Source organism: Bufo bufo, chromosome 2, assembly GCF_905171765.1.
Source record: "Bufo bufo chromosome 2, aBufBuf1.1, whole genome shotgun sequence".
In the NCBI taxonomy this organism is placed as follows: Eukaryota; Metazoa; Chordata; class Amphibia; order Anura; family Bufonidae; genus Bufo; species Bufo bufo.
In genome coordinates this window covers 281,925,921-281,952,905 of record NC_053390.1, presented here as the reverse complement: position 1 = coordinate 281,952,905, position 26,985 = coordinate 281,925,921, and the positions used below count along the sequence as shown (strand labels likewise).

The 26,985-nt window shown below is 43.4% G+C and overlaps 3 protein-coding genes across 3 annotated transcripts in view; 2 read left to right on the top strand and 1 right to left on the bottom strand.

Annotated features, from left to right (window-relative positions):
• Window positions 1-3,520, top strand: part of USP30 (ubiquitin specific peptidase 30) — a 67,107-nt gene extending 63,587 nt beyond the window's left edge. Inside the window, 2 exon segments of the mRNA XM_040416606.1 lie at window positions 689-797; window positions 2,569-3,520. Coding sequence (XP_040272540.1) covers window positions 689-797; window positions 2,569-2,836 — 377 coding nt within the window. The 3' untranslated portion in view covers window positions 2,837-3,520.
• A 2,004-nt stretch (window positions 3,521-5,524) lies between these two features.
• Window positions 5,525-19,677, bottom strand: ALKBH2 (alkB homolog 2, alpha-ketoglutarate dependent dioxygenase). Its single transcript, XM_040416605.1, has 4 exons — window positions 19,605-19,677; window positions 14,036-14,378; window positions 10,035-10,233; window positions 5,525-6,430 (listed from the first exon to the last, which is right to left on the bottom strand). Exons 2-4 carry the CDS (start codon window positions 14,286-14,288, stop codon window positions 6,121-6,123), a joined length of 762 nt encoding a protein of 253 aa, XP_040272539.1. The 5' UTR covers window positions 14,289-14,378; window positions 19,605-19,677; the 3' UTR covers window positions 5,525-6,120.
• Window positions 19,382-26,985, top strand: part of UNG (uracil DNA glycosylase) — a 27,425-nt gene continuing 19,821 nt past the window's right edge. Inside the window, exons 1-2 of the mRNA XM_040416604.1 lie at window positions 19,382-19,519; window positions 19,976-20,167. Of these exons, the coding sequence (XP_040272538.1) occupies window positions 19,433-19,519; window positions 19,976-20,167 (279 nt within the window). The 5' untranslated portion in view covers window positions 19,382-19,432. The remainder of the gene's footprint in view (window positions 19,520-19,975; window positions 20,168-26,985) is intronic.

Genomic DNA, 26,985 nt, shown 5'->3' with positions numbered 1-26,985 from the left:
GTGAAAAACGCATTGCATCCGGATGCAAAGCGTTTTTCACTAATAGTTGCTGGGAGATGTTGCTTGTAAGTCTTCATTTTTTTTTCACGTGCGTGAAAAAAACGCATCAAAACTGATTTCACCCGTGCGGAAAAAACAAACACTGAACGCAATTACAGACCAAACTGACTGAACTTGTTTGCAAAATGGTGTGAGTTTCAATGAACGCATCCGGAGCCTATCCATAACACTCTTGTGAAAGAGGTCTTAAGATTATTTTTTTCTTTAAAAAAAAAAAAGACCGACCTGATGTTAATATCAGGATGTATGTCATTTATATCATTTACATTTTATTTATTCCACAAGTTGGTGGTGTTAAATACACTGCGTTTACCCTAGCAGTAAAGTGGGTAAGATTTTGAAAAATCAATCATCCGCATAGTGATGGAAGTTTCTGCAATGGAATCTGCATGACATGTGGTGTGATTTTTCCAATGCAGTCTAATCAGGGTAGCCCTCTGAATTGTAATGAATATGTCCATTTCCACTCTTTTTTGCAATGCATAGGGTGAAGTCCACTGCAAAATTGGCAAGCAAATGATGTGGATTTTACAAAAAATAAGCCATGTATGGCAGTATTCGTACAGTCTAAGTAATCTGTTATATTTTGGTTACCATACTATATATTGCCCTAATTTATCTATTATAGCTTCTGATGGGTCTCACAATTCCAAGGTACAGTTGCTGAATGGAATTTATTCTACATCCTTATTGTCATCTCCTAGCATAAATTCCAAGTCTTCTAGCCCAGAATGCACGTGAGTATTTTTTGGTGTACAGTTAGATGTGTTCTTAAAGGGAACCTGTCACCAGGATTTTGTGTATAGAGCTGAGGACATGGGTTGCTAGATGGCCACTAGCACATCCGCAATACCAAGTCCCCATAGCTCTGTGTGCTTTTATTGTGTAAAAAAACCGATTTGATACATATGCAAATTAACATAAAAGAGTCATATCTTACTTGTGTGACCAGAGAAGAGTCATATTTTCAAGCTATGACTCATCTCAGGTTAATTTGCATATGTATCAAATTGTTTTTTATACACAATAAAAGCACACAGAGCTATGGGGACTGGGTATTGCGGATGTGCTAGTGGCCATCTAGCAGCCCATGTCCTCAGCTCTATACCCAAAATCCAGGTGACAGGTTCCCTTTAAGGTACTCTCTTGCATGTATAAGTAGCTTATACAGTATATATATGTTGATGATTATGATATCAGACCTCAAAGTTGTGTGCAGCAGTCTCTCATTAGAAGCAGGTAGTCAGGAGAGCAGGAGGATGAAGCCTGCCCCTCTGTTTTATTTACAGGCAAGGACATCTCCATTGGATAACAGATATACAGGGGGTTCTCCTATATTGATGACCGATCCTCAGGATAGGACATAAATATCAGATCGGTGGGGGTCTGACACCCCTGCCGATCAGCTGTTTGAGGAGACAGTGTGCACGTGCCATCTCCCGTCCCACCGCTGCTTTGCCATAGACAGCAAGGGTGAGCAGGAAGAGTGACGGCACGTGCACATTGCTCGCGGTCTCCTCATATAGCTGATCGGCAGGGGTGCTTGGTGTTGGACCCCCACCGATCTGATATTGATGACCTGAGGATATGTCATTAATATAGGAGAGCACAGAGAAGCCCTTTAAAGGGTTTCTACCACCTCATTTGGACCTAATTAGCTGTCAGACACTAGCGATCTGACAGCCGTGTGCGTCTGTATTCGGCGCAGGGACTCTCTGACCGGCCGGGCGTCTGTTCGGGAGCGGTCAGACAGTCACTGCGCATGCGCCGAATACAGACGCACGCGGCGCAGGTGTGAGAATTTGGCCGATGGATGAGATGGAGGCTGGCAATCTAGAGATGGGCGGGCTGGAGGGACGAGCAGGGCGGAATACAGGGTGAGTGGACGGAGCCTCTAGGTGTTGAAAAGAAGCTCCCATAGCACCTAGAGGCTCATTTGCATAGCAATAAAAGTTGTTTTTTTAGTGTAACGGCTGCACACAAAGGTCTTAGAATAGCATGGTTAGGTAGAGCAGACACTAGCAGATTGCTAGTGTCTGACAGCTAATTAGGTCCAAATGAGGTGGTAGAAACCCTTTAAAGATTTGAAACATAGTTGCTTCTTTTGATGATTTGCCTTCTATGAAAGGGAATTTCAGGCTTGAGATATAGATGACCTCAATATCAGAAGAGTGGGGTACCCCTACCGATCAGCTGTTCCCTGAACACTTTGAACAGAGCTGGAAGCACAGCTCCATTCAAAGTGTAGTGGCCGTGCTGGGATACAGAAGCTCAGCCTCCATGCACTGAGCCCAAATATACAATAATATATCCAGCAAAAAAACAAGTCTTCATATGGCACAGAAAAATTAAAAAAGTTATGGCTGTCTTAAGGCAGTTAAAAAATAAAATAAATCTGTGTCATGAAGGCCTAAACTGGCCGCAGCACGAAGGGTTAGGCTTTTATGTATATATAAATAAAACATTGTAAGCATGGACTACGTTGTATTTATTCTTTTTTGCACCCAGCAGGTCGTCGTCTTATCTCTTCCGTCTTATGGCAGTCATCGTTCATCATGGAGATATGCACTCAGGGCATTTTGTTACTTATCGACGTTCCCCTCCAGCAGCTAAGACCTCAAAGCATCTAAGTTTGCAGTGGTTGTGGGTTTCTGATGACACTGTCCGCAGAGCAAACATTCAAGAGGTCCTCTCTTCTAATGCTTACCTGCTGTTTTATGAGCGTGTGCGGCCTAAACTACACAACCAAGGAAGCGAGACTTGTTCAGAAGAATAAATGGGAGACTATGAATCATGCATTTCATACTCTGGTCAACGCTGTATGTTTCATCCATCTTGGATGGTTCTAGTCCAAAGCTAGGAAAATACTTATTATGTGTGTCTACTGTCCCACCCTCCCTGGCTCTAACATGTACATTCAGTGAGGTCTGCCAGTATTGTGCTGTACCACAGGCTTTAAATTTCCACTCCTATGGGTCCCTGTTATTTGTATAAGAAAGCATTACCTTTTACAGCACATAGATGGTCCTATACAGGGACTGGCTTTTGGAAGACTTAGAATATTACTCCTACCAACATAGGTAACTACTTCAGGGTGAGTAGACCAGCCTCACACCAGTCAAGTGCTAGGTCAACATATCTATATTCTGTTAATTTCCTACAATTAAAGAACAGGTCTGTCAGTCATTCAATGTGTACACATAGAAGAATGTTATCTTTCTGAAGTTACAGGAGTCATCTTATTGTTGGGAAGAAAACAGGAAATTATATAAAATAAAAAGACACTAGTCAAATTTTCAATCCCTGCAGAGATGCTCCTACAGTCTCCTGCCAATAATGACTTGCTGTCGTTGCACAATTTGGTGAGGCCAGTAGTATGGCATGTGACAGTGGCCGAGGTCAGCGATTGGCTGCAGATGCCCATGTCTGACTTCTGAGGCCATTAATAGGCTGCAGCAGTCACATGGCAGCTTGTTAAAAAAAAAATATATAAAAATTGCAGGGGACCACTGGATCGGCAGGTGATTAATGAGGTGAGGTGTCTTTTTTTTTTAAGTTGCAAATGTTATACAATTATTTTTCAACAACCAGGCAACCACTTTAATAATAATAAAAAAAAAAAAAAAAAATCCTGTGTAACAAATACAGAATATGAAATGAAGATGTGCCATTTGTTTCTCTCCAGATGCTGAATCACCCATCAGTTTCCATTGCTCCTCGTGGCAGATGATTTATTATCCTTTAATTTAACATTGATAAAAACTATTTTCCTGAAACTGCCAATCAAACACAATGTGACACTTTCTGTATTATGCTTACAAGATATGAGATTATTCAGGTAATATTTCCAGGCTTGTTTTTTTGCCCCCTGAATCGAGCCACAAAACGTTAATTTTATTGATGTATTTAATTGCATTTCTTGTATATAGCTGTACATAAGAGATTATTTATTCTTATCTGGACAAATTGTATTAAATGACTTATTCATCTGATTAGTTTTAATTATCAATGAGAATAAAATTGTTTTGTTGAAGGAGGTCAGATTATGATGAGTTCCATTATTTTTTTTTAAATGATGTAAATGTCAGGATTGTAATTTGCTGTGAATTGAATTACTATTCAGCTTTCTATAAGAAGAATCTAAGGCCATATTCACATGTCCAGGTCTGGTTTGCGGACGCAAAAGCTCAATTCATTTGCATCTGCATAGGTCCTAGTTCAGCAAATGTCAGTTTTTTTTTTTTGTTTTGTTTTCTTATTTCACAACAGCTCAGTAAAAACAGACCACATAAGGATAGCATCTGTGGTTTTAACCAGACCAATTGAATAGAATGAGCAAGTTTGTATGCAAAACTGACCAAAGTAGTGCATGCCTCTGTGTGTTTCCTGCAGACCAATTGTCTGCGTAGACTCAGACTGTTCATGGAGAACACTGATAGCACACTTACATCCATCCCTGACTATTGAATAAGCCCTACAGCTTCTGACTTTACAACCACATGGCCATTCATTGAGATTGCCCCAGATTTCAGGCGCTGTCTTGCTAGTGGTAAGCAAAAATTCTTATTAGTATTGTTCTCAAACTGCAAAGATTGTAACAGAAAATTATATCTCCATTTGATTTGCTGCATTTAAAGCAGATCTGTCATCTGACTATGCCTTAGGTAAGGATAGCATAGCAAAGGTTTACTGTACTACTATTCAAAACGTGACAAAATTAGAATTGACTGGACACATAGTTATGCCCAGTGCCCTTTTCTTAGCTAGCTGACTAAAAGAAGACGGAAGGAGAGGTGTAGCAAACTAAGTTTAAGAGGCGACTAAGGGCTCATTCAGATGCTGTATGCCCGTTCAGTGGACTGCAAATATACGGGCACTGGCAGTGTGGAATCTGTGCTGTGGATGCAGACCCATTGACTTCAATAGGTCTGCAATCCGCAAAATATGGCAAATCTTTTGTGGTGCAGAGGCATGGACCCGAAAGCCCATGGAAGCGCTTCATAGTGTTTCTGTGGGCTTCCAATCCATGCCTCTGCACCGCAAAAGATAGGACATGCCCTATCTTTTGCAGATCGCAGACCCATTCAAGTCAATGGGTCCGCATCTGCATAAATCCTTTGGCTTTTATGTATGTCCCTATAATTGAGTCATTGAAATTAAGCCAGGACAGAAGAGAGCTGTGAAAGTATTTGGCATATATTTTGGAATCAGCAGCCATCAACATGGTTTCCAGTGCCTAGGTACTACCAGGCTATTGCCTTGAACGAAGAAGTGCAAAAGACTTTTCTTTCGTTCTGAGTTAGATCCTGGAAGCCTGAAGAAAAAGCCATGTCTAGTATCCACAGACCCGGTGATAGAAGTCATTGAGTATCTACAACAGCCATATCCAAATCTGGAGCTATGGGGCATATTTATGAAACGGTCTAAAAGAAAACCTATGAGTGGGGGAAGGATTATATGCTTTAAAGAGGTTTTCCCATTACAACAACTTATGGGGATAAGTGTCTGACTGCTGGGGCCCCTGTTTGAATGCAGTGGCAGACACACTTGCATGCTGAGGCTGCTGAAGATCGTTGAATACAAGTGCTTGCTATCAACACCCGCCGTATAGAGTTGAATGTTGTAGGGGACACGCATGTGTGTCTTGGGAAACACAGATGCCTGTTCTCGTGAGTAGCAGGGGGCCCTTTAACCAAAATGAGGTGGGCTGCAGTTGGTCAGTCAGTTGTCAGAATGACCAAACAAAGCATTCGCTGGGTCGAGCCCACTGTGATCGACACTTAGTAGTGACTAGCTGTAGTTGATGACAGCAGCCATTACTATTGTAGCAGCATGTCATTTGACACGGTGACATCTTCACGCTTTTTGTGACTTCTCATCTAGCTGTAAATTGAAGGTGCAGGGCAGGAACTCAGACAACCCTTTTAATACTGGCCCCTCATCTGAAATTAGCATATGAACACAAGTGAAAACTATGCAAAATACAGTTTGCCATTAATTCACAACTGCATCAGGCTTGGTTACTCTCTGACCCATTTCCTTCCTATCACAATGGTCTGCTTATCTCTGGCTTGGTGGCTTCATTTTACGGAATGTTAGATTAACTCGTGCAGCAAGTACTTTTCTTCTGACTGGGAGGCTGTGGTACCAGTAGACATTGGTTGGGAAGTTCATCATAAGCAAGCTACCATGCTCTAGCTCCAGCTTCACAGGTTCAATCGTACGCACAGAATTTTTGCCTCGTGAGTCTCTATGTCGAAAGACAAAATCCCTACAAGCTCCAAAAGACACAGACGCAATGGGACTTTGTGGAACCAGCTCCTTTTCATCATCTCTGTGGTCACCGATATGGTCATTACCATCTTTATATCTAAAAAAAAAATAAAAAAAAATTATATATATATATCTACACACATATTTAACAATGAGCAATGATTTTATTTGGTATTTTGAACTACATTCATAGGACAGGCCATTAATAGCTGGTCAGTGGGGGTCCGAATCTCCACACCCCTGCCAATCAGTTGCTTTTTGTCCGGCCTGTGACATCATGTCCAACGTAGACAGAGCCTTTGTGCAGCTCAGTTCCACTCAAGTGAATGAGCCTGGACTGCAATACCAAGAACATTCATTATAAAATGTATGGCGCTGTGCTTGGTATCAAGACACTGCAGCTCTTGTCCAAGCTCTGTGACCCCTTCAAACAGCTGATCAGCGGGGGTGCCGGGAGTCTGACCACCACCAATCTGATATCGAGAACCTATCCTCAGGCTAGGACCTAAGTCATCAGTATTCCAGTTCCAGAAAACTTCTTTAAGTTCCAAAGTAGCCAAAGCTCTTGAATAAGCCTGTCTGCACTCTATTCTCAACAGCTTATTTGGATGATTGATACAAACAATAAACACAGGCGTCTGGAGAAATCCTATTACTATGGTCAGCACAATGGCACCTAATAGACAGTAGCAATGTAGGTTTTAGCTATCTTTCATAGATTTAAAAAAAACTTTTTGCTGGTATTGCATCCAATACAATAACACAGTAACTAATAAATCTTTCCAATGGCCAGTTTCACATGAGCCTATTCAGTCCAGGGCTGAAAACTTCTCCTCTGACAGGAACCTTAGCATCATAATGATTGAGGATGCTGTGGGTGCCTGCCTGCCTGTGGGTCCAGTGTGTTACAGTGCCTTGAAAAAGTATTCATACCCCCCCCTTAAACTTTTCCACATTTTTTTCATTTTACATCCACAAACAAATGTATTTTTATTGGGATTTTATGCGATAGACCAACACAAAGTTGCATGTATGTGTGAAGGGAAAATAAAATGATACATGGTGTTCAAAATTTTTAATAAATAAGTCTGGAAAGTGTGGTGTGCATTTGTATTCAACCCCCTATACTCTGATACCCCTAAATAAAATACAGTGGGACCAATTGCCTTCAGAAGTCACCTAATTAGTAAATAAAGTCTACCTGTGTGTAATTTATTCTCAGTATAACTACAGCTGTTCTGTGAAGGCCTCAGAGGTTTGTTAGAGAATAGTATTGAGGGAAATTCTGTTTTCAAGTTCGGCGTACAGGGTTCGGGTTATCTCAGAATTCCGTTATGGATTCTGCTACCACGGACCAGAACTTATGGTCCGTGGTAGCGGAATCCATCACGGAATTGTTAGATAACCCGAACCCTGTACGCCGAACTTGAAAACAGAAGTTCGCTCATCCCTATTAGAGAACATTAGTGTAAAGCAGGGTTAGATTATAAAAAATATATATATCCCAAGCTCTGAACATCTCTCTGAGCAGTGTATGGCACAACTGCAAACCTACCAAGACATGGTCCACCTAAACTGACCGCCCAGGCAGAGAGAGCACTAATCAGAGAAGCAGTCAAGAGGCTCATGGTCACTCTGGAGGAGCCGCAGAGATCCACAGCTCAGGTGGGAGAATGTCCACAGGACAACTATTAGGCTCCATTCACATGTCTGTGGTGTGTTGCGGATCCGCAACACACCCAGCCGCACCCCCCTATAGAAATGCCTATTCTTGTCCGCAGCTGCGGACAAGAATAGGACATGTTCTATCTTTTGCGGAGCGGAAGATCGGGGCCGCGCCCTGCAGATGCGGACAGCACACTGTGTGCTGTCCGCATCCATTCCGTCCCCATAGAGAATGAACGGGTCCGCATCCATTCCGCAAAATTGCGGAACGGAGGGGGACGTGTGAATGGAGCCTTAGTCGTGTACTCCACAGGATCTGACCTTTATGGAAGGTTGGCAAGAAAGCCATTTTTGAAAGCAAGCCACATGTCATGTAGGGGACACAGCAAATGTGTGGAAGAAGGTGCTGTGGTCAAATGAGACCAAAGTTTAACTTTTTGGCCTAAATGCTATGTGTGTTGGAAAACTAACACTGGGCATCACCCTGAACACACCATCCCCACTGTGAAACGTGGTGGCAGCATCATGCTGTGGGTATGCTTTTCTTCAGCAGGGACAGGGAAGCTGGTCAGAGTTGATGAGAAGATGGATGGAGATAAATACAGGGAAATCCTGAAGGAAAACCTGGTAGAGGCTGCAAAAGACTTGAGACTGCGGCAGAGGTTCACCTTCCAGCAAGACGACCCTAAACATACAGCCAGAGCTACAATGGCATGGTTTAGATCAGGCATGCTCAACCTGCGGCCCTCCAGCTGTTGTCAAACTACAACTTCCACCATGCACTGCTGTAGGCTGTCCAGGCATGCTGGGAGTTGTAGTTTTGCAACAGCTGGAGAGCTGCAGTTTGGGCATCACTGGTTTAGCGCAAAGCATGTGCTCATGTGTTAAAATGTCACAGTCCAGACCTAAATCCCATTGAGAATCTGTGGCAAGACTGGAAAGTTGCTGCTCACAGATGCTTTGCACCCAATCTGACTGAGCTTGAGCTATTGTGCAAAGAAGAATGGGCAAAATTTCAGCCTTGAGATGTGCAAAGCTGGGAGAGACATACCCCAAAAGACTTGCAGCTGTAATTTCAGTGAAAGGTGGTCCTACAAAACATTCACTCAGGGGGGCTGAATACAAATACACGCCACACTTTCCAGATTCTTATTAAAAGTTTTGAAAATCATGTATTTTCTTTTCACTTTACGCATACTTGTGGGTGTAACGTGAAAAAATTTGGAAAAGTTCAAGGAGTATGAATACCTTTTCAAGGCACTATTTATAGGTAAATAGATGGGGAGAGATGCAAACTACTCTACCTATTGTAGGTAAAGTTATTGCTAGTTAAAGCAATAAACCTGAAACAGGCAATTTTCTAATCTAGGAAATATAAATAATCTAAAGGTACAGTATATACACATTCAATAGATTTGTTGGAGAAATTAACCTTTGCAAGCTCCATTCAGATGAACGGGGCAGTGGCAGAAATATCTGCAACTAATCTGCGTGTGACTATACCCAAAAGATGGTTCAGATAGTTTAGTTCATGCAATCCACGTGCTACAAGCAGATTTTGTAACAGGTAAAGATCTGTGGTAAATCTATAACAAAAAAAAGACAGGCTGCGGATTTGATAATCTGCAGCGAAAAGATCAGCTAAGCCCATGCACAAGACTGTATCGGCAAAATATGGACATGCATTTTATGTGCGGACCCACTGTTTTCAATGTGTCCGTGGTCCTCATTTTGTCCATCTTTTTGGAGAACGGGGATATGGATGCAGAAATCTGTATGTCAGTTCTGCAAAAATATAGAACATGTCCTATACTTGTCTGCAAAATGCGGACCCGTTGAAGTCAATAGGTCTGCAAAAAATGCAGATGCAACACAGACTGCATCTGTATTTTGCGGATTTACAATTTGTGGACCGAAAAAAAGAAACAGTCGTGTGCATGGGGCCTGATAACAGTGTTCATGTACGGACCTGCATTGAAAATCCACCGCATCTTAACATGATCGAAAGGCACCTGATATAGCCAGCTCAACTTTACCTGTTAATAAGAACAAAGTTGAAAGAGTGCCCCGTGACCAATTGTACTCTCTCCCGTATAAGGTTCAGCACAGGAATCCATGGTTTGGGAGACAATGTGATGCCAGAAAATGTATAGGTCAGTCCTTCATCACCAAAAGTCACCTGCTTCCTTGGAACATTATGCCATTTACCATATACTTGAACTTTACTCAAGTCTCCTGCAAATTAAAGGAAGAATTGAATAACCTTAGAAGGTTGGAAAAAAAAAATATAAAAGTAAAACAAGGATGGGGAGTTTTGTTGACCATACAGTAAGTAAGGACATTTTTTCAATCACTGTATGGCTAATTTTTTGGCTTCTAGCCATCCTGGAAAACTCTTAACTGCTAACCACTGATTGTCAGAGGTATGCAGAAAGAAAAGGCAGGGACTGCCAGTACTTGCAGCACCACTGCTCCTATGCCTCCCTCTGATCTTTGCTGGCTGCTGCAGTGACATGCACATATACATGTGACCACTTCGGGGGAGGGGGGGGGGGGGGCAAAAAAGTGTATATATAATTTTTTTTTTTAATTTCATTGCCATCCCTGCTTTCGGCCTCAGTTTTGCATTAGTGTTGATTTAAACAATTGTGATCAGCCCGAGAAACACAGTCCAAGTGTCAGCCGCATCTCCCAGGCGACTGGGGCTCCGCTAACTCGAACTGACTGTATCATAGCAATTTATGATAGTCACTTCCTATCTGCTCACACGCAGGGCTGTGGAGTCGGTAGATAAATGTTCCGGTTCCGACTCCTCAGTTTTATGTACTTCCGACTCCGACTCCTCTGTATTAATATGCGAATGTATTTTATACATTCCTTGAGGGAAAGAAACGCAACCTACCACAGGACTACTGGCTGGGAAGCCAACAGTCTACTGTATTGCACAGTTTAAGCAAAAGACAAACACAATGAAAACAAAGGAGGATCCAGGAAGGGGCATTTATTCTAAAACATGATTTTCCTAGGAGAATCCCATAGTCATGTTTAAAGTTTAAGCTAACAATCTGAGTTTACAAGTTTTTATAGCCTTAGCTGAATGACAGCAGTTTTTCCAATGGTTTACAGCTTCAGTCTTGAAATATTGGCCCTCCATTCCCTTCACTTATACAAGTGTCTCACTCTCTAGTCCTGCAAAAAACATATTTATTTAATCCCTTATCAGTGAGAGGCTAGGTTACACATGGACGCTGTAAAAGCAGAACACAACACTATGGAAAGTATAAGTATTGCAGCTCCTAATTGTGCATTGCGTGCCATATAGTGAAGCACATGAAAAGCTTCTTCACGGTTACTTAACGTGTTCGTTTTGCGGTTACGTGAGGCTCTGCATGCATTTGTCTTTATTCTTACAGTAGAGAAGTCATTAATTATAACTTTTTGTGAATTGGGACATTTAAACTTGCTTTTTTTTTTTTTTTTTTTTTATTCCAATCAAAATTTAGTAGGAGTCGGAGTCGGTGCATTGTTTGCCGACTCCGACTCCAGGTACCCAAAATTTCCCCCGACTCCACAGCCCTGCTCACACGGGCATATTATATTTTACTCTCATCGTGATGTGAATACACTGCAATAGCCCCCCACAAGCAGAGACTGACTGTACTAGAAATTACTACGATACAGGTAGTTCGGGTCAGGGGAGCCACAGTTGGCCCGGTAGGCACACGGACTGCATTTTCCGGGCTGATCACGTTCGTGTGAATCAGCCGCTACTCTGATAACTGTTTTAAAAGGAACAATAAAAACCCTTTTTCTTTTTTCTTCAGTGTCACTGGGAGACCTTGTATTTTGTGGGATGAGCTGAAGCTTTAACTATTTGGGAGGATGTTAACATTATACTACAGGTTGCTACAGTTAGGTGATACCATTTTTAGATCCTCTATTTTACTACTTTTGTGCAATACAAACACGTTTTTTGCACAAATAGATTTTTTTGTGTCACGACTTTCCCAAACCCCTATTATTTGATTTTGTTGATGAAGCTGTACAAGTTCTTATTTTTTGGTGGGAGGACTTGTGGTTTTCAGTGGTACCATTTTGGGGTCCATACAAGTTTCTTGATTACTTTTTATTCCGGTTTGTGGAAGGTTGGATGAATGGAAAAAGAGCTACAGACTAGGTCCTTTTTTTAAGGCTACTTTCACACTCGCGTTTGGTGCGGATCCGTCATGGATCTGCACAAACGCATCCGTTCAGAACGGATCCGTTTGTATTATATTTAACATAGCCAAAACTGATCCGTCTTGAACACCATTGAAAGTCAATAGGGGGCGGATCCGTTTTCTATTATGCCATATTGTGTCAGTGAAAACGGATCCGTCCCCATTGACTTACATTGTGTGTCAGGACGGATCCGTTTGGCTCAGTTTCATCAGATGGACACCAAAGCGCTGTAGGCAGCGTTTTGGTGTCCGCCTCCAAAGCGGAATGGAGACTGAACTGATGCAAACTGATGCATTCTGAGCGGATCCTTTTCCATTCAGAATGCATTAGGGCAAAACTGATCCGTTTTGGACCGCTTGTGAGAGCCCTGAACGGATCTCAAACGGAAAGCCAAAATGCCAGTGTGAAAGTAGCCTAATAGAAGTCCTGTACTCCTTCCTGCCTTTGCTACTTTTTTTTAGATCACTTGTGCAAAATATTTTTACAGTACTCACTGCAGTTTTGAAATGTAAGTGGATGTGGTTAACGATGACAATAAGCTTCACTCCAGATTTATCACTGCCACCTTTAAAACTAACTCCAGTAGGGGGTGGAATAAAAAAATACGTCATGTTTTTTGTCTTCTGTTTAAGGGCTTGTTCACAGAACCATGCCGTGTTTTGCGGTCCGCAAATTGCAGATCCGCAAAACACAGATGTCGCCCGTGTGCCTTCCGCAATTTGCAGAACGGAACAGGAGGCCCATTATAGAGATGCCTATTCTTGTCTGCAAAACGGACATCTCATTTTTGCGGGGTCACGGAACAGAGCAATGGATGCGGACAGCACATGGAGTGCTGTCCACATCTTTTGCGGACCCATAGAAATGAATGGTTCCGTATACGGAATGCAAAAAACTACCCGCGTACGGAACGCAAAAAACGTTTGTGTGAATGAGCCCTAACATATCCAAAAAAAATAACCACATGTTACATGGATGCCTCTGACAATGTCATACAGTGACATCCCTCACCACAAAGTTCTATTGTAAAGAAAAAAAAAAATAAAAAAATTATTATGTATACGTTAATGTATACTTTTTTTTTTACCGGACTCTGCAGGAAGAAAAAGCGTGGTCTACTACATAACAGGCCAAATTCCACAGGAGAATATTTTAGGAAACACTTACATAATGAGTTAGGCTGCAATCGCAATGAGAGGCCAAAGAGCAATATAAGGCGATTGTTGTTAATACTATTCTTAAAGCCGATTCCCACCCCACTGAGTGGGACATGTGAAGTTAAGTATACTTACCTGCTTCCCGCTGCTCAGTTCCCACTCTGTGTCTAGAATGTATGCACTGCATTTACTGTACCTGCACAGCTGGCGCACGTGCGCCATTGCAGCCAATGCCTGGCTTCAGCATGACATACCCCCCAAGTGGCATGTGACCCAGCAGTAACATGCCAATTGGGGACACATCATCAATAACCCTGTCCATGCAGGAAGTTTACATGCAGGGACCAGAAGTGCAGTGCAGACAGCCTGGAACCCATGGAGCTGGTTCCAAGCAGCAGGTAAGTATACTTCTGTTCACAGGTTCTGCTGGATGGTGGTGGGACTTTAAAGACACGTGGACAACTCCTTCAAAAGCCACTTTCACACGGTCAGTATTTTTCACTACTGGTTACCAAGCACAGCTCCATACTTGTAGCAGCTGTGCAATGTTCTGTTGGGAAGATGGTGATGGGTGCGCATGCTCTTAAAAGATGTCAAAGCCAGACAACCTCGCAAGATCATGGATAGTTGCATTTAGTCTTCGAAAAGCAAGTGAATACCTGTAAAATATACAATATCTTTTTCTAGCTGCTGAAAGATCTCCTCAGCTTCTGCCTTGTTGAATAGAGAGGTATAATCACAGCTCAGGTTTTCTTCACGGATCCTCTTCCATGTACAAGTCTGTTCCAGCCGAGCGTCAGCCTCTTCAGTCCTACACTTCTTTCTCGTCAGGTCCTCTGTAGGACTGCCAGTGTCATCAACAAGAGTCCTTTTGCTTTTAGTTTTGGCTTTTTTAATCACAAACTTATCCATTATTGTGCATGTTGCATCTACAGACGAACGTCCATTAGTGGTCACATGACAGAGTTTTCTCCAATAGGAGCTAATTTACTGCAGCGACACCTGGAACAGGACAATGACATTTAATGGGACATAGAAAGAGAAAAAAAACAAAAAACAAGCTTTATATCTAATAATGCATTCATCAGGAAATCCATGGCACGCCACAAGAAGAAGAGGAGTGTAAAAACAATGACCTGCATTTAGCAATGGGTGCACTGCTGGCAGACATGTTACACACGTACTGGGGAAGTCTGCTCTTTTCCTCTAATACTAATACATTTAGATTAACCCCTTCCAGACCAGGCCTCATTTTGCAAATCTGACGTGTGTCGTGCGAGACTTTTTCTTTTTTTTTTGCGACACGTTGTACTTCATGTTAGTGGTAAATTTGGGTCAATAAGTTTTACCTTTATTTATTAAAATAGTCCAAAATTTACAGAAAATTCTGAAAAAGTAGCAATTTTCTTCACCTGAATTTCTCTGCTTTTGAAACTACACCCCTTAAATTATTCAAAACTGATTTTAGAAACACTGTTAACAATTTAAGTGTTCAACAAAAATGAAAGGAAAATGGAGGCGATGGACTGGTTATAACCATGTTATAAGAGAAAATAATAAAGATCGGGTCCCCATCCCGATCGTCACCTAGCAACCATACGTGTAAAAAGACACCCCAAAACACATTGCCCAACTTCTCCTCAGTACGGCGATGCCACATGTATGACACTTTTTTGCAGCCTAGGTGCGCAAATGGGCCCAAATTCCTTTTAGGAGGGCATTTTTAGACATTTGGATTCCAGACTTCTTCGCACACTTTAGGGCCCCTAAAATGCCAGGGCAGTATAAATACCCAACATGTGACCCCATTTTTGAAAGAAGACACCCCAAGGTATTCCGTGAGGGGCATGGCGAGTTCATAGAAGTTTTTTTTTTTGGGCACAAGTTAGCGGAAATTGATTTTTTTTTGTTTTTTCTCACAAAGTCTCCCTTTCCGCTAACTTGTGACAAAAAGTTCAATCTTTCATGGACTCAATATGCCCCTCAGCGAATACCTGGGGGTGTCTTCTTTCCGAAATGGGGTCACATGTGGGGTGTTTGTACTGCCCTGGCATTTTAGGGGCCCTAAAGCGTGAGAAGAAGTCTGGAATATAAATGTCTAAAAAATGTTACGCATTTGGATTCCGTGAGGGGTATGGCGAGTTCATGTGAGATTTTATTTTTTGTCACAAGTTAGTGGAATATGAGACTTTGTAAGAAAAAACAACAAAAAAAAAAAATCTATTTCCGCTAACTTGTGAAAAAAATAAATAAAAATCTTCTATGAACTCGCCATGCCCCTCAAAAGTGATCTTTTTATAGCGCCGCAGCGATTTTACGGTGTTTTTGCAGTGATAAAAAAAATGAATTTCTGTCACTGCGGTGGGGCGGACTGAACGCAAGTGTGCGCACAAGATCAGGCCTGATCGGGCGAACACAGCGTTTTTTGTAGAGCCTATAGAACATTGCGGACAAGAAAAGGCATTTTCTATATAGTTCTGGCAATGTGCGGATCCGCAAAATGTGGAAAGCACATTGCCGGTGTCCGTGTTTTGCGGATCCGTGGATCCACAAAACACATATGGACGTCTGAATGGAGCCTTACAGGGGGGTAATCAGGGAGTCTATATGGGGTGATCAGGGGTTAATAAGTGACGGGGGGGGGGGGGTGTAGTGTAGTGGTGATTGGTGCTATTTACAGAGCTGCCTGTGTCCTCTGGTGGTCGATCCAAGCAAAAGGAACCACCAGAGGACCAGGTAGCAGGTATATTAGACGCTGTTATCAAAACAGCGTCTAATATACCTTTAAGGGGTTAAAAAAAAAAATCGCATCTACAGCCTGCCAGCGAACGATCGCCGCTGGCAGGCTGCAGATCCACTCGTTTACCTCCGGTTCCTGTGAACGCGCTCTCCTGTGTGCGTGCGTTCACAGGAAATCTCGCGTCTCGCTAGATGACGCGCCGGCGCGTCCAGTAGGAATGAATCGACCGCCTCCGGAACGCAATCCTGCGTTAGGCGGTCCGGAGGCGGTTAAAGGACCATTTCAGGTCTGAAGTCACTTTGTGAGGCTTACATAGTAGAAACCCCCAATAAATGACCCCATTGTAGAAACTACACCCCTCAAGGTATTCAAAACTGATTTTGCAAACTTTGTTAACCCTTTAGGTGTTCCACAAGAATTAAAGGAAAATGAAGATGAAGTTTCAAAATTTTACTTTTTTAGCAGATTTTCCATTTTAATCCATTTTTTCTTTAACACATCAAGGGTTAACAGCCAAACAAAACAATATTAATTAACCTGATTCTGCGGTTTACAGAAACACCCAACATGTGGTTGTAAACTGATGTAAGGGCACACGGCAGGGCACCATATGGGCACACGGCAGGGCACCATATGGAAAAAGAGCACCATATGGTTTTTGGAAGGCGGATTTTGCTGGACTGGTTTTTAGATGCCATGTACCATTTGAAGCCCTCCTGTTGCACCCTTACAGTAAAACCTCCCAAAAAGTAAACCCATTTTGGAAACTAGGGAATAAGGGCGCAGTTTTATCGGTACCATTTTTGGGTACATATGATTTTTTGATCATTCATTATTACACTTTATGGGGCAAGGTGACCAAAAATTTGTTAATTTTGGCAGTTTTTCTTTTATTTTTTCAGCGTTCACCTGAGGGGTTAGGTCATATTTTTATAGAGCAGATCGTTACGGACGTGGCAATACCTAATATGTATACTTTTTCTTATTTATTTAAGTTTTACACAATAATAGCATTTTTGAAACCAAAAAATGATGTTTTAGTGTCTCCATATTCTGAGAGCCATAGTTTTTTTTATTTTTTTGACCAATTGTCTTAGGTAGGGTCTCATTTTTTGCGGGATGAGGTGACGGTTTTGTTGGTCCCATTTTGCTCGACATATGCCTTTTTTTTTTCTTCATTTAGGTTTTATTAAGATTTTCCAACATAACACATTAGAACATTTTCAGAGTCATGTGACATGAACACTTCAGTTATGGTACTTATAAAGTTGTAAAGGGTATATACAACCCGGTATCGAACAATATGAACCATGAAACAACATGGAGTTAAATGCCCTGAGTGGACATGATACTAACAAGAAGAGACATACAAATAAGACGATAGACAATGGGAGAGGGGAAAGGGAAGGAGGGAAATGGAAAGAAGGCTGCAATTGACCATGGGGAGTCTAGACCTGTGCATACCGAAATGAGTTCGAGGAACAGAAGGCTTCCCAGGGGCCCCACGTTTTCACATATCGTGAGGTGTCTGAGGGCGTAATACTGATGAGATGAGGTCTCCCAATCTCTGATATAGGGCGATTTCATCAAACCACTCCTCCGGTGAGGGAGGAGAGGTGGATTTCCAATGCCTAGGAATCACGCTTTCACTAATATATATGGGATTTCTTCAACATATGCCTTTTTGATCGCTTGGTGTTGCACTTTTTGGAATGCAAGGTGACAAAAATTGATTTTTTTGTCACAGTTTTTATTTTTTTATGGTGTTTATCGGACGGGGATTGGTCATGTGATATATTTATAGAGCCCATCGGGCTGCCTTTGTCACCCATCGGGTCCCCGCCACAGCAGGGCGGGGACTCGATGGGCTCCCTCACCCGCAGCAATCCCCTTCTATGTCACGGTCAGCGCTGACCGCGGCATAGAAGGGGTGCCTGCCCGATCACCATGACGTACTATTACATCAAAATGCGGGAAGTCACTGACTTCCATGATGTAATAGTACGTCACAAAGGGTGGAGTGAGCATTCTGACACCACAGGTATTTTGTAGAAATTAATGAGCAGAGGATGGTGCGAAATAAAAATTTCAAGTTCTCCACTGATATGGTATTTCAGCGCCCAGTATGCAGAGCGCAGCTGGTGCCATCTGAGACACACCATGCCCCTTAGGCCTCATGCACACGACCGTTTTGTTTTTTTGCGGTCTGCAAACCACGGATCCGCAAAAAAAGGAAGCCGCCCGTGTGCCTTCCGCAATTTGCGGAACGGAAGTCTCCCATTGTAGAAATGCCTATTCTTTTCTGCAAAACGGACAATAGGACATGCTATATTTTTTTTGCGGGGCCACGGAACGGATGCGGACAGCACACGGAGTGCTGTCCGCATCTTTTGCGGCCCCATTGAAGTGAATGGGTCCGCATCCGAGCCGCCAAAACTGCGGCTCGGATGCGGACCCGAAAAACTGCCGTGTGCATGAGGCCTTAAGGATAGGGCTACACGACGACATTTCTCGCATGACAATTTTTATAATGATAGTCTATGGTGTTGCACTGCGACACGACAGTCGCAAAAAATCTATTCCAAATCCGACTTATTGCCGTGCGACACATATGGTGCAGAAACGCACAGAAATCCGCATGGAAATTTGAGCGGAACTTCTGCACGTTGACCTGCACCAGTGTACTGGTACCCTTTAGCGCCTGTTCACAAACTGTTTTTGGTGGTTTTTCATGCATATTCCAAGCCACAAATGCCCCATTTATTAAAAAAAAAAAAAAAAAAACACACACACAACACGCAATTTTTTTTCTCAGTGCGCTTTCCAAATCCATCACATGAGAATCCCCTTAGGGCCAGCTTTTTAAAAACACACTTAAAAAAAATAAAAAAATAATATCAGCGCTGAAACCACACTTTTTTCATCGCTTTTTGACGCTTATTTTCATCTGTTTTTTTTTAACCAATAGGTGCTTACTTCAATACAAAGCTGGATTTTCAGCTTGAGTTTTTTGCCGCGGACCTGCGCCCATTGAAATGAATGGGAGGCAGTTTTGAGGCAGAAACGCTCCAAAACTCAGTGTGAACTGGCCCTTAGCGAGTCCCAATACCCTGCAAGCTGATGAGGATATCACAGTAACATACAGGGCCTACATTCTGCCATCTACACTGGGAGAGAACCCACAAGGCTGTCCCCCAGTCAGCGCCGGTAACCATGGTAACCACAAGACCCGCCTTCACGAGCTTGTGAACATTGGCGCCAAAACCCTCCACTCGGCATTCCCGTGCCTGACAAGCTGAACTCCCGCAGGGTCAACATGATCGGACAGAAAACCATCAGTTCCTTTTTCACCACCGTCCCCAAGAAGAGGTCTTCTTCAGAGGCGTTCATAGAGGCGGGAGAGGTGAGGAGGCACGCTAGTCGTACTGCTGACGATAGACTGCAGTGTGCCGGTCGTGACATGCATATCTATAAGAACATGTCGTTACCTCTCATCCCTCGGTGCAGGATCCTTACCTGCCTCTCAAAAAGCTGCTGAAATGAAGGCTAGCTTTGCGGTTATTACATGGGGGCCCATTGAGAAAACCGAACGGCAGTTCCTATAGGCTGGATCCCTGATTGAGTAGCATGACAGCCAATGAGTGTGCGGAACCAGAGCAGAAGGCGGGGTTAATGCTGATTTCTATTTGCCGCGAGAATCCAGCGTGTGTCACCCGGAAGCGTATTACACAGGAGCGGGCAGTGTATACCATTACTAGCAGTGCTCATGTATTAGGACCCGGCCATGATCCTCATAAAGGGGGGTGTGCGCCATGTCAGTAAGCTGAGCAGTGTAACACGGGCGTTCTGTCATTCCCAGATCACCCCAGTGAAGAAGGCCAAAGACGATGAAGCAGCCTCCCCGCCTCTGAGCCCCGAGCAGCTGGAGCGAATCCAGAGGAACAAAGCTGCAGCTCTACAGAAGTTGGCTGCTCGTCACGTGCCTGAGGGCTTCGGGGAGAGCTGGAAGCAGGAGCTGCTGGCCGAGTTCACTAAACCTTATTTTATAAAGGTAACGCGGGGACCATGGCTTCTGATTATTTACTGTTTGGTGGGTGAAGGCAGATGCACCACTAGATACAAAGAACAGGGAGACCAGACTGAGAAATGACAGTGGTGCTGGAAAAACAACAACTTGAAGTTACCCCATGTTGGAGGCAGGTCCAAGTTGACAGAAGGAGGGATAACAAAAGTGCGGGGCCAACAATACCATAGTGTGGAGCAAGATACCGCCCCAGCAGAACCAAATACTACAGTGAAGTATAAAATACCGCCCCAGCAGAACCAAATACCACAGTGAAGTATAAAATACTGCCCCAGCAGAACCAAATACCACAGTGAAGTATAAAATACTGCCCCAGCAGAACCAAATACCACAGTGAAGTATAAAATACCGCCCCAGCAGAACCAAATACCACAGTGAAGTATAAAATACCGCCCCAGCAGAACCAAATACCACAGTGAAGTATAAAATACCGCCCCAGCAGAACCAAATACTACAGTGAAGTATAAAATACCGCCCCAGCAGAACCAAATACTACAGTGAAGTATAAAATACCGCCCCAGCAGAACCAAATACCACAGTGAAGTATAAAATACCGCCCCAGCAGAACAAAATACCACAGTGTGGCCAAGAGGAGGGAAGCCCTCTACGCATAAGCCCAAAGGAAAATCTCCCTGTAGGGTTTATGGCCAATCCGCCAAGGGATCAGACAATCACGCCAAGTACAACAGATGGAAGGGATAGGGGTTGAGTAGCGGCCGTGCTGGAGCTGGAAATGCGCTGATGTCAAATTTACTACTTTTTCACCTAGAAACAGGCAAAAAAGGTAATTGATAACCAGACAGGGCAGCGGAGGTGATAAGTCCTCTTGGGACTTGATTCTAAGTAAGCCAGTGTTCATATCTGCAGGAGTGTCTCAGCAAGCAGGTTGTCTTTATTTTTTTTTTTGTGTTTTTAGTGGAGTTTTTTGTGGTGTTTGCAAGCCATGCATTTCTATACAGGAAAGTATGTAAACTCTGACTTCCTTTGTAGATTAGTATGAAAAAAAGCCGTAAAAAATGTTTCAAGTCTCTTCCGGTTCCGGCGCCGCCATGTGAAGTCGCTTGGAAATTGAGCTCCCCAACTACCTGCCACAAACCGAGACATACTGCCCGTGCGTTTTCCTTTCTGCGGTAGGGAAGGGGAACACAGGGTACGATCACGCTGTATGGATCGGTACCTTGTAAGCATGGGCAAAAAAACTAAAGAGCAGAGTGCTTTCATCGCCGCTGCAAGAGGACGAGATGCCTTCCAATATGGGGCCGAACTCAGGCGCGGCGGACCTTGCCGCGGCCCATAGCCAGCCGGAGCAGCTAACAGAGGGGAACGAGGCACAGAATATTATGCCGGACTCCCTGATAAAATATATCGATTACAAAGCGCTCGCAGTGGAGGTCGCTGCTCACCTGGCTCCTGACCTACGGGAAACCTTGGCCTCTTCTGTCACCCATGTTATGCAACAGCTGCAGGACACTGTGCAACAACATGATGCCAGACTCGATGTGGCAGAGTCCAGAATACAGGTGATGGAAGACACTGCAGAATCGATCCTTCACAAATTGCAAAAAGTACTCACAGAAAACAAGAGATTGTGTGAGAAGATGGAGGATTTAGAATACCGCTCCAGACGCAATAATTTGAGACTGGTGGGTCTACAGGAGGCGATCCCGGCGGGAGAATTATTGGCCATCTGTGAAGGTGAACTACCCGGTGTTCTGGGGATTTCGCGCCATTGCAAGGTGGAGCGCGCACACAGTGGGCCCGAATAACCGCAGTGACGACCGCCAGACCTAGAAAGGTCATTATGCGTTACTTAGATTACTCTGACAAGGAAGCCATCCTCAGAGCTTATAAAGCGCGCAAAGGTCCTATCGTGCTGAGAGGGGCGAAAATGTTGCTGTTTGGGGACTATTCTGCGGAAGTTTCTAAGAGGCGGAAGGCTTTCTCTCCGATCTGTACGCAGCTACATAACAGAAATGTCAGATTCGCACTGATATACCCGGCCTCACTTCGAGTCTACCGCTCAGACGGCTCTTCCACGCTGTATCATTCTCCGGATGAAGTGTCCAACTCCTTGGAAAGAAACACGCCATCTCCTCGGGGATTGTCGAGGTCGCCGCGACATCGTGATCGGGACTGGGGATCCAGTGGCCTTACAGAAGACCCGCCGATGTCAGGCTGACACGAGCGGTTCAAGTCGGCATCGCAAGACAAGATGAACTGACTGCTGTGTTACGTAACATACTTCATTGCATAGGTCCAGGGGACAACACGGACTGCAAAGTGCTAGAATCGGTATGTTGTAGTATCAGCCTTTTGGATAAGGGAGGCCGGGGGCGATTTCACTCCTGTGGGGACGATCAAGTTCCATCTAATCCCTGGGGCCCGGTTTCCTGAATCCGGGAGGTGGATTCATTAAAACAGTATATCATGTCCCTTTATTGTTAGTACGGTCTGTTCAGTTGTCGACCTATCTGAAGTGATCAGGGGCCAGGAAGATATCGAAGATATCTTAGAATGTGGTTAGCAAGAAATGCTGCGATTGCTCGGGCCAGACTTTTGGGCTGAGGCGACCGGGGGCAGAATTTTGCTCCTGCAGGGATGTTAGTTTATCCTCTAATCCCTGGGGCCCCGGTTTCCTGAGCCAGAGAGGTGGTCCGAGGGACGGGTCATACGGTACCACATCTTCTTCATTATTTGTATGCTCTGTTTAGTCGATGATGGAAATACGTTTCCAGCTACAGGGTAGCTTGGGGAGTGAAACGATCACAGTATTTTGATCGTTCGCTTACACATGGGGAAAAAAGTGAAGACTCAAAAAGATCGAAGATGGCCTTTAGGGTCATATCTAGGGCCTAGAGCCCTTAAGTTTTTTTATTTGTTGCTGTTTTTTTTTTGTTATTTTGAAGGGATTATGGGAAATGTAAATGTTGCTCTTGACTATAGAATGTCTGCCTCTCCCCATTTTCACTTGCGATTTAACGTTCGATGGAAACCTCCATGAGAATAGTTGTCACGGCCATGGCTATGACCGTGACTCCTGAACCGCATGCGGTTGTCAGCGGTTTTCATTGGTGTTCAATCACAGGTGAGGGCTGTGGTATTGGCCTCACCTGTGGTTGCCGCTGGCAACAGTATGTATGTGGCAGCGTAGCAGGCTGAGCTGTGCCATGCAGCTCGCTACCCTGCGCATGCGGTTTTGTGTGTGATGTGTGGATGTGTGCACTGTGTTTTATGTTATTGTGTGCACGTTCCCTTTAAGTGGTGTTTTCCCTTCCCTGGTGTTGGAAGGGTTAATCCCCTTCCTAGTGTGTGTGATCACTGGGTGTGTCCGACTGTGGGGTGTGGCTTCTTGGCCTATAAAGCCTCACTGCTTTTGCAGGCCTTCAGGTTGCTTCAGCCATGCTTAGCTGAGAGCAGCCTCATGTATTTATTACCTGCCAGTAAGAGCCACCCCTGTGGTCATAAACCTTAATGTCATAACCATAATGTCGCTTTAGTTATTTCTAGTTGTGTGATGTCCGTGTGATGTTTTATATGTGATTTTGTGCAGCTATGGATCTGGGTCCCTGTGTGGGGATGCGTTTGTGATCTGCACCCTGCTAACACAGGGATCCAGTCAGCAAGGCTGTGGCAGGTAGGTGGAACTCTTTGTTCACCTGCCATATCCATAGAGCTGTTTATGTCTCCCCTTTTCCTGCAGCTTGGCCGTTGAGACTCCTGCTCCTCCGTGTCAAGGAGGAGTGGGCTTGTCTTACTCAGCTCCTAAGTGAGGGTCATCCTGAGGGCTAGCAGGGACTTTTAGGTTCCGGAGCATGGGCCCTCCTACCATCAAGGTTGGCTCATGTAGCTAGGAGCCAGGGTCAGGTTAGGGATGCGTTTAGGAGGTGACCTGCTCCCTAATCCTGTCTTCATGGCCAAGCAGCCGTAACATCACCGGGCTCCACACGGCTGAGGATTTCCCCCATCCTCAGCCGTGACAATAGTTTCCTGGAACGTTAAGGGGCTGCGCTCTCCTCAAAAGTGCAACAAAATACTTAGGCACCTAAAGAACCTTCGTACTGATATAGCCCTCTTACAGGAGACTCATTTGGCAGAGGAGGATTATGTCAGAATGAAGAAGACGTGGGTGGGAACTGTGGTGGGCTCCGCTGCGATCAACCGCAAAGCGGAAGTGTTGATCTTATTGCATAAGGATTTATCCTCTCTTGTCCTGGACCAGTCGTGTGATGACGAGGAGAGATGGTGTACAGCGAGAATCTCGCTGGGAACGGATGAATTGACGATTTATAACGTTTATGCCCCTAATGGAGATAATAGGCCCTTCCTATCTGATCTAGCTGGGATTATTGCCAAAGATGCGTCAGCCAATAAGGTGGTGGGGGGAGACCTCAATGCTGTATACTCCCCGAGGGAAGACAGGAAATCTTCACGGAAACCTAATGAGCGATTATCCATAATTGAAGGGGCGTTTGGTAAAATTTATGGAAGATACTGCATTGATAGACTCCTGGCAGCTTTTAAACCCAGATAGTAGGGAATATACTTTCTACTCTAACCCCCATGACTCGTGGTCGCGAATTGACTATCTTCTTGCTTCTGGTAATCTAACAGAATCTTAGGAACCAAGATCCACGATCTAATCATATCCGATCACGCCCCCATCTCCATAAATATAGCAGAACAGCAGCCCAGGGGTTCAGACATTATATGGCGGTTCCCATCATTCTTATACCATGATGAAAATTTCGCGGACCTGCTTAGGGGTTGGTATTGGGAATACAAGGGAGATAACAGCTCCTATCAAGATTCACCGTCCATCTATTGTGATGCTGATAAAGCGTTGCTAAGAGGACGCATTATGGCATATACGCAGGGACTCAAGAGGAAAGTGGCGCATGAGTTGACAAAATATAGTCAATTGCTCAGCTCAGCCTATACTGAGCATATGACCACACCTTCAGATCAAACTAGAACAAAATGGAGGGTAGCCAGGGAAAATTACGAGCTATGGTGTGAGAGAAAGGCGAAGATGGATATGTCAATCTCCACGGCCAAATTTGTTATTTTTTTCGGTCACATAGCTGTATGAGGGCTTATTTTTTGCGGGACAAGATGTACTTTCTAATGCCATCATTAATTATGGCATTAAATGTAGTGGGAAGCGGTAAAAAAAAAATCCAAATAGGGTGGAATTGGAAAAAACCCCACAATTCTTCCATCGTTTTACGGGTTTTGTTCCCAGGGCGTTTTATTTTCTGCAAAACTGACTCATGCCCTTCATTCTCTGGGTCAGTAAGATTACAACGATACCCCATATGTATAGGTTTTTTATATCTAGTGTAAAAATTAATTTAAACTTTTATTTTTTTTTTATTTTTTTTTTTTACATCACCATATTCTGACCCCCATAACTTTTTTTTTTTATACTTATAAATACTGAGCTGTTCAGGGGCTCATTTTTTGCAAGACAATCTGTAGTTTTTATTGATATAATTTTGGAGTGTGCGTGACTTTTTGATCACATTTTGTAAAAAAAAATTTGGGAATAAGAGAAGCAATGAAAAAATTGTAAATCGGGCATTTTGACACTTTTAAGCAATTTGCCGTAGTATGGGCGTTTTTTCGGTCACGATACCCATGATGTTTATATTTATTGTTATTTAGGTATTAGATTTTTCATTATACAGAAATTATAAAGAATTTATACAGAAATTATATAATATATTTATATATTTTTTTTATATATTTAATATTAAAAAAAATATGTGATTTTGAAGCTTATATATGAGCCTATAAATGTTTTTTAATTTTGTTCTATAAAGGATTTTTAAAATGAGATTTACACTAGAAATGGCTCATTACTAAGCCTGGCCTGCTATCTGGTGGCCAAAATAAGAATTGCAGCATAAACACTTAAAGGGCTTCTACCAACAGGTGATTTCACCTGGCCTCCTTGATATGCTTTCTTGTCATTCTCCTTATTCCCACCCTCTTCCCTTCCCTCCCCTGTCTTTTGTTTGTCGTGTTCTGTTCTTGTCTGTCCCTCTGTCTGTGCTAGTTTTACACTTTAGTCTGTTTCACTATGAGTTACATATTAGTAGCCTTTTGTTTAACTTGCCATTATTGAATAATCTAGGAATTTGACCTGAGTTCCTATTACCTTTTCTTTCAGCAGTCAAGGCTCTTCAAGTTACACTTTTTGTATCTCTCATTGCTGAGTCACTCCTTAAGTTTTTATTTTGTGGTAATTGTCTTCTTTGGTCCGCATTGTTGCGGCCCAGGGAGTTATGTTGTTCTCTATATATATTTTTGCACTATATTATATGTTTCATGTGGATCTGGAATTGGAGATATCTTTTTCATACAATGTCATGGTTGCTATGTTTGATTTGTTTTTTCTATATAATAATAATAGATTCAACACTAAAGGGCTTCTACCACCAGAAATACTGTTATGTAGCTGACTGATATAGCGATGCGCTAATGTCAGCACTACATAACAGTGTGTTTCTAACATTAGTCCCTGCAGCCGTTTTTTGGAAAAAATGCACTTTTTATTATATGCTAATGAGCCTCTAGGTGCTATGTGGGCATAAAATCAGCACCTAGAGGCTCAGTCCACTTCAATTACTGCAATCGGCATTATTGCTGGGCACGGTAATTTGAAACAGCAGAGATCTGCCAGCCATGTTTACACATCACTCCAGCGCCGTAAATGTACGGTGCTGGTAGCGAACGGGTTAAGGATTCTCTGCGAATAAAGAAAATAAAAACTGAAAATGCTT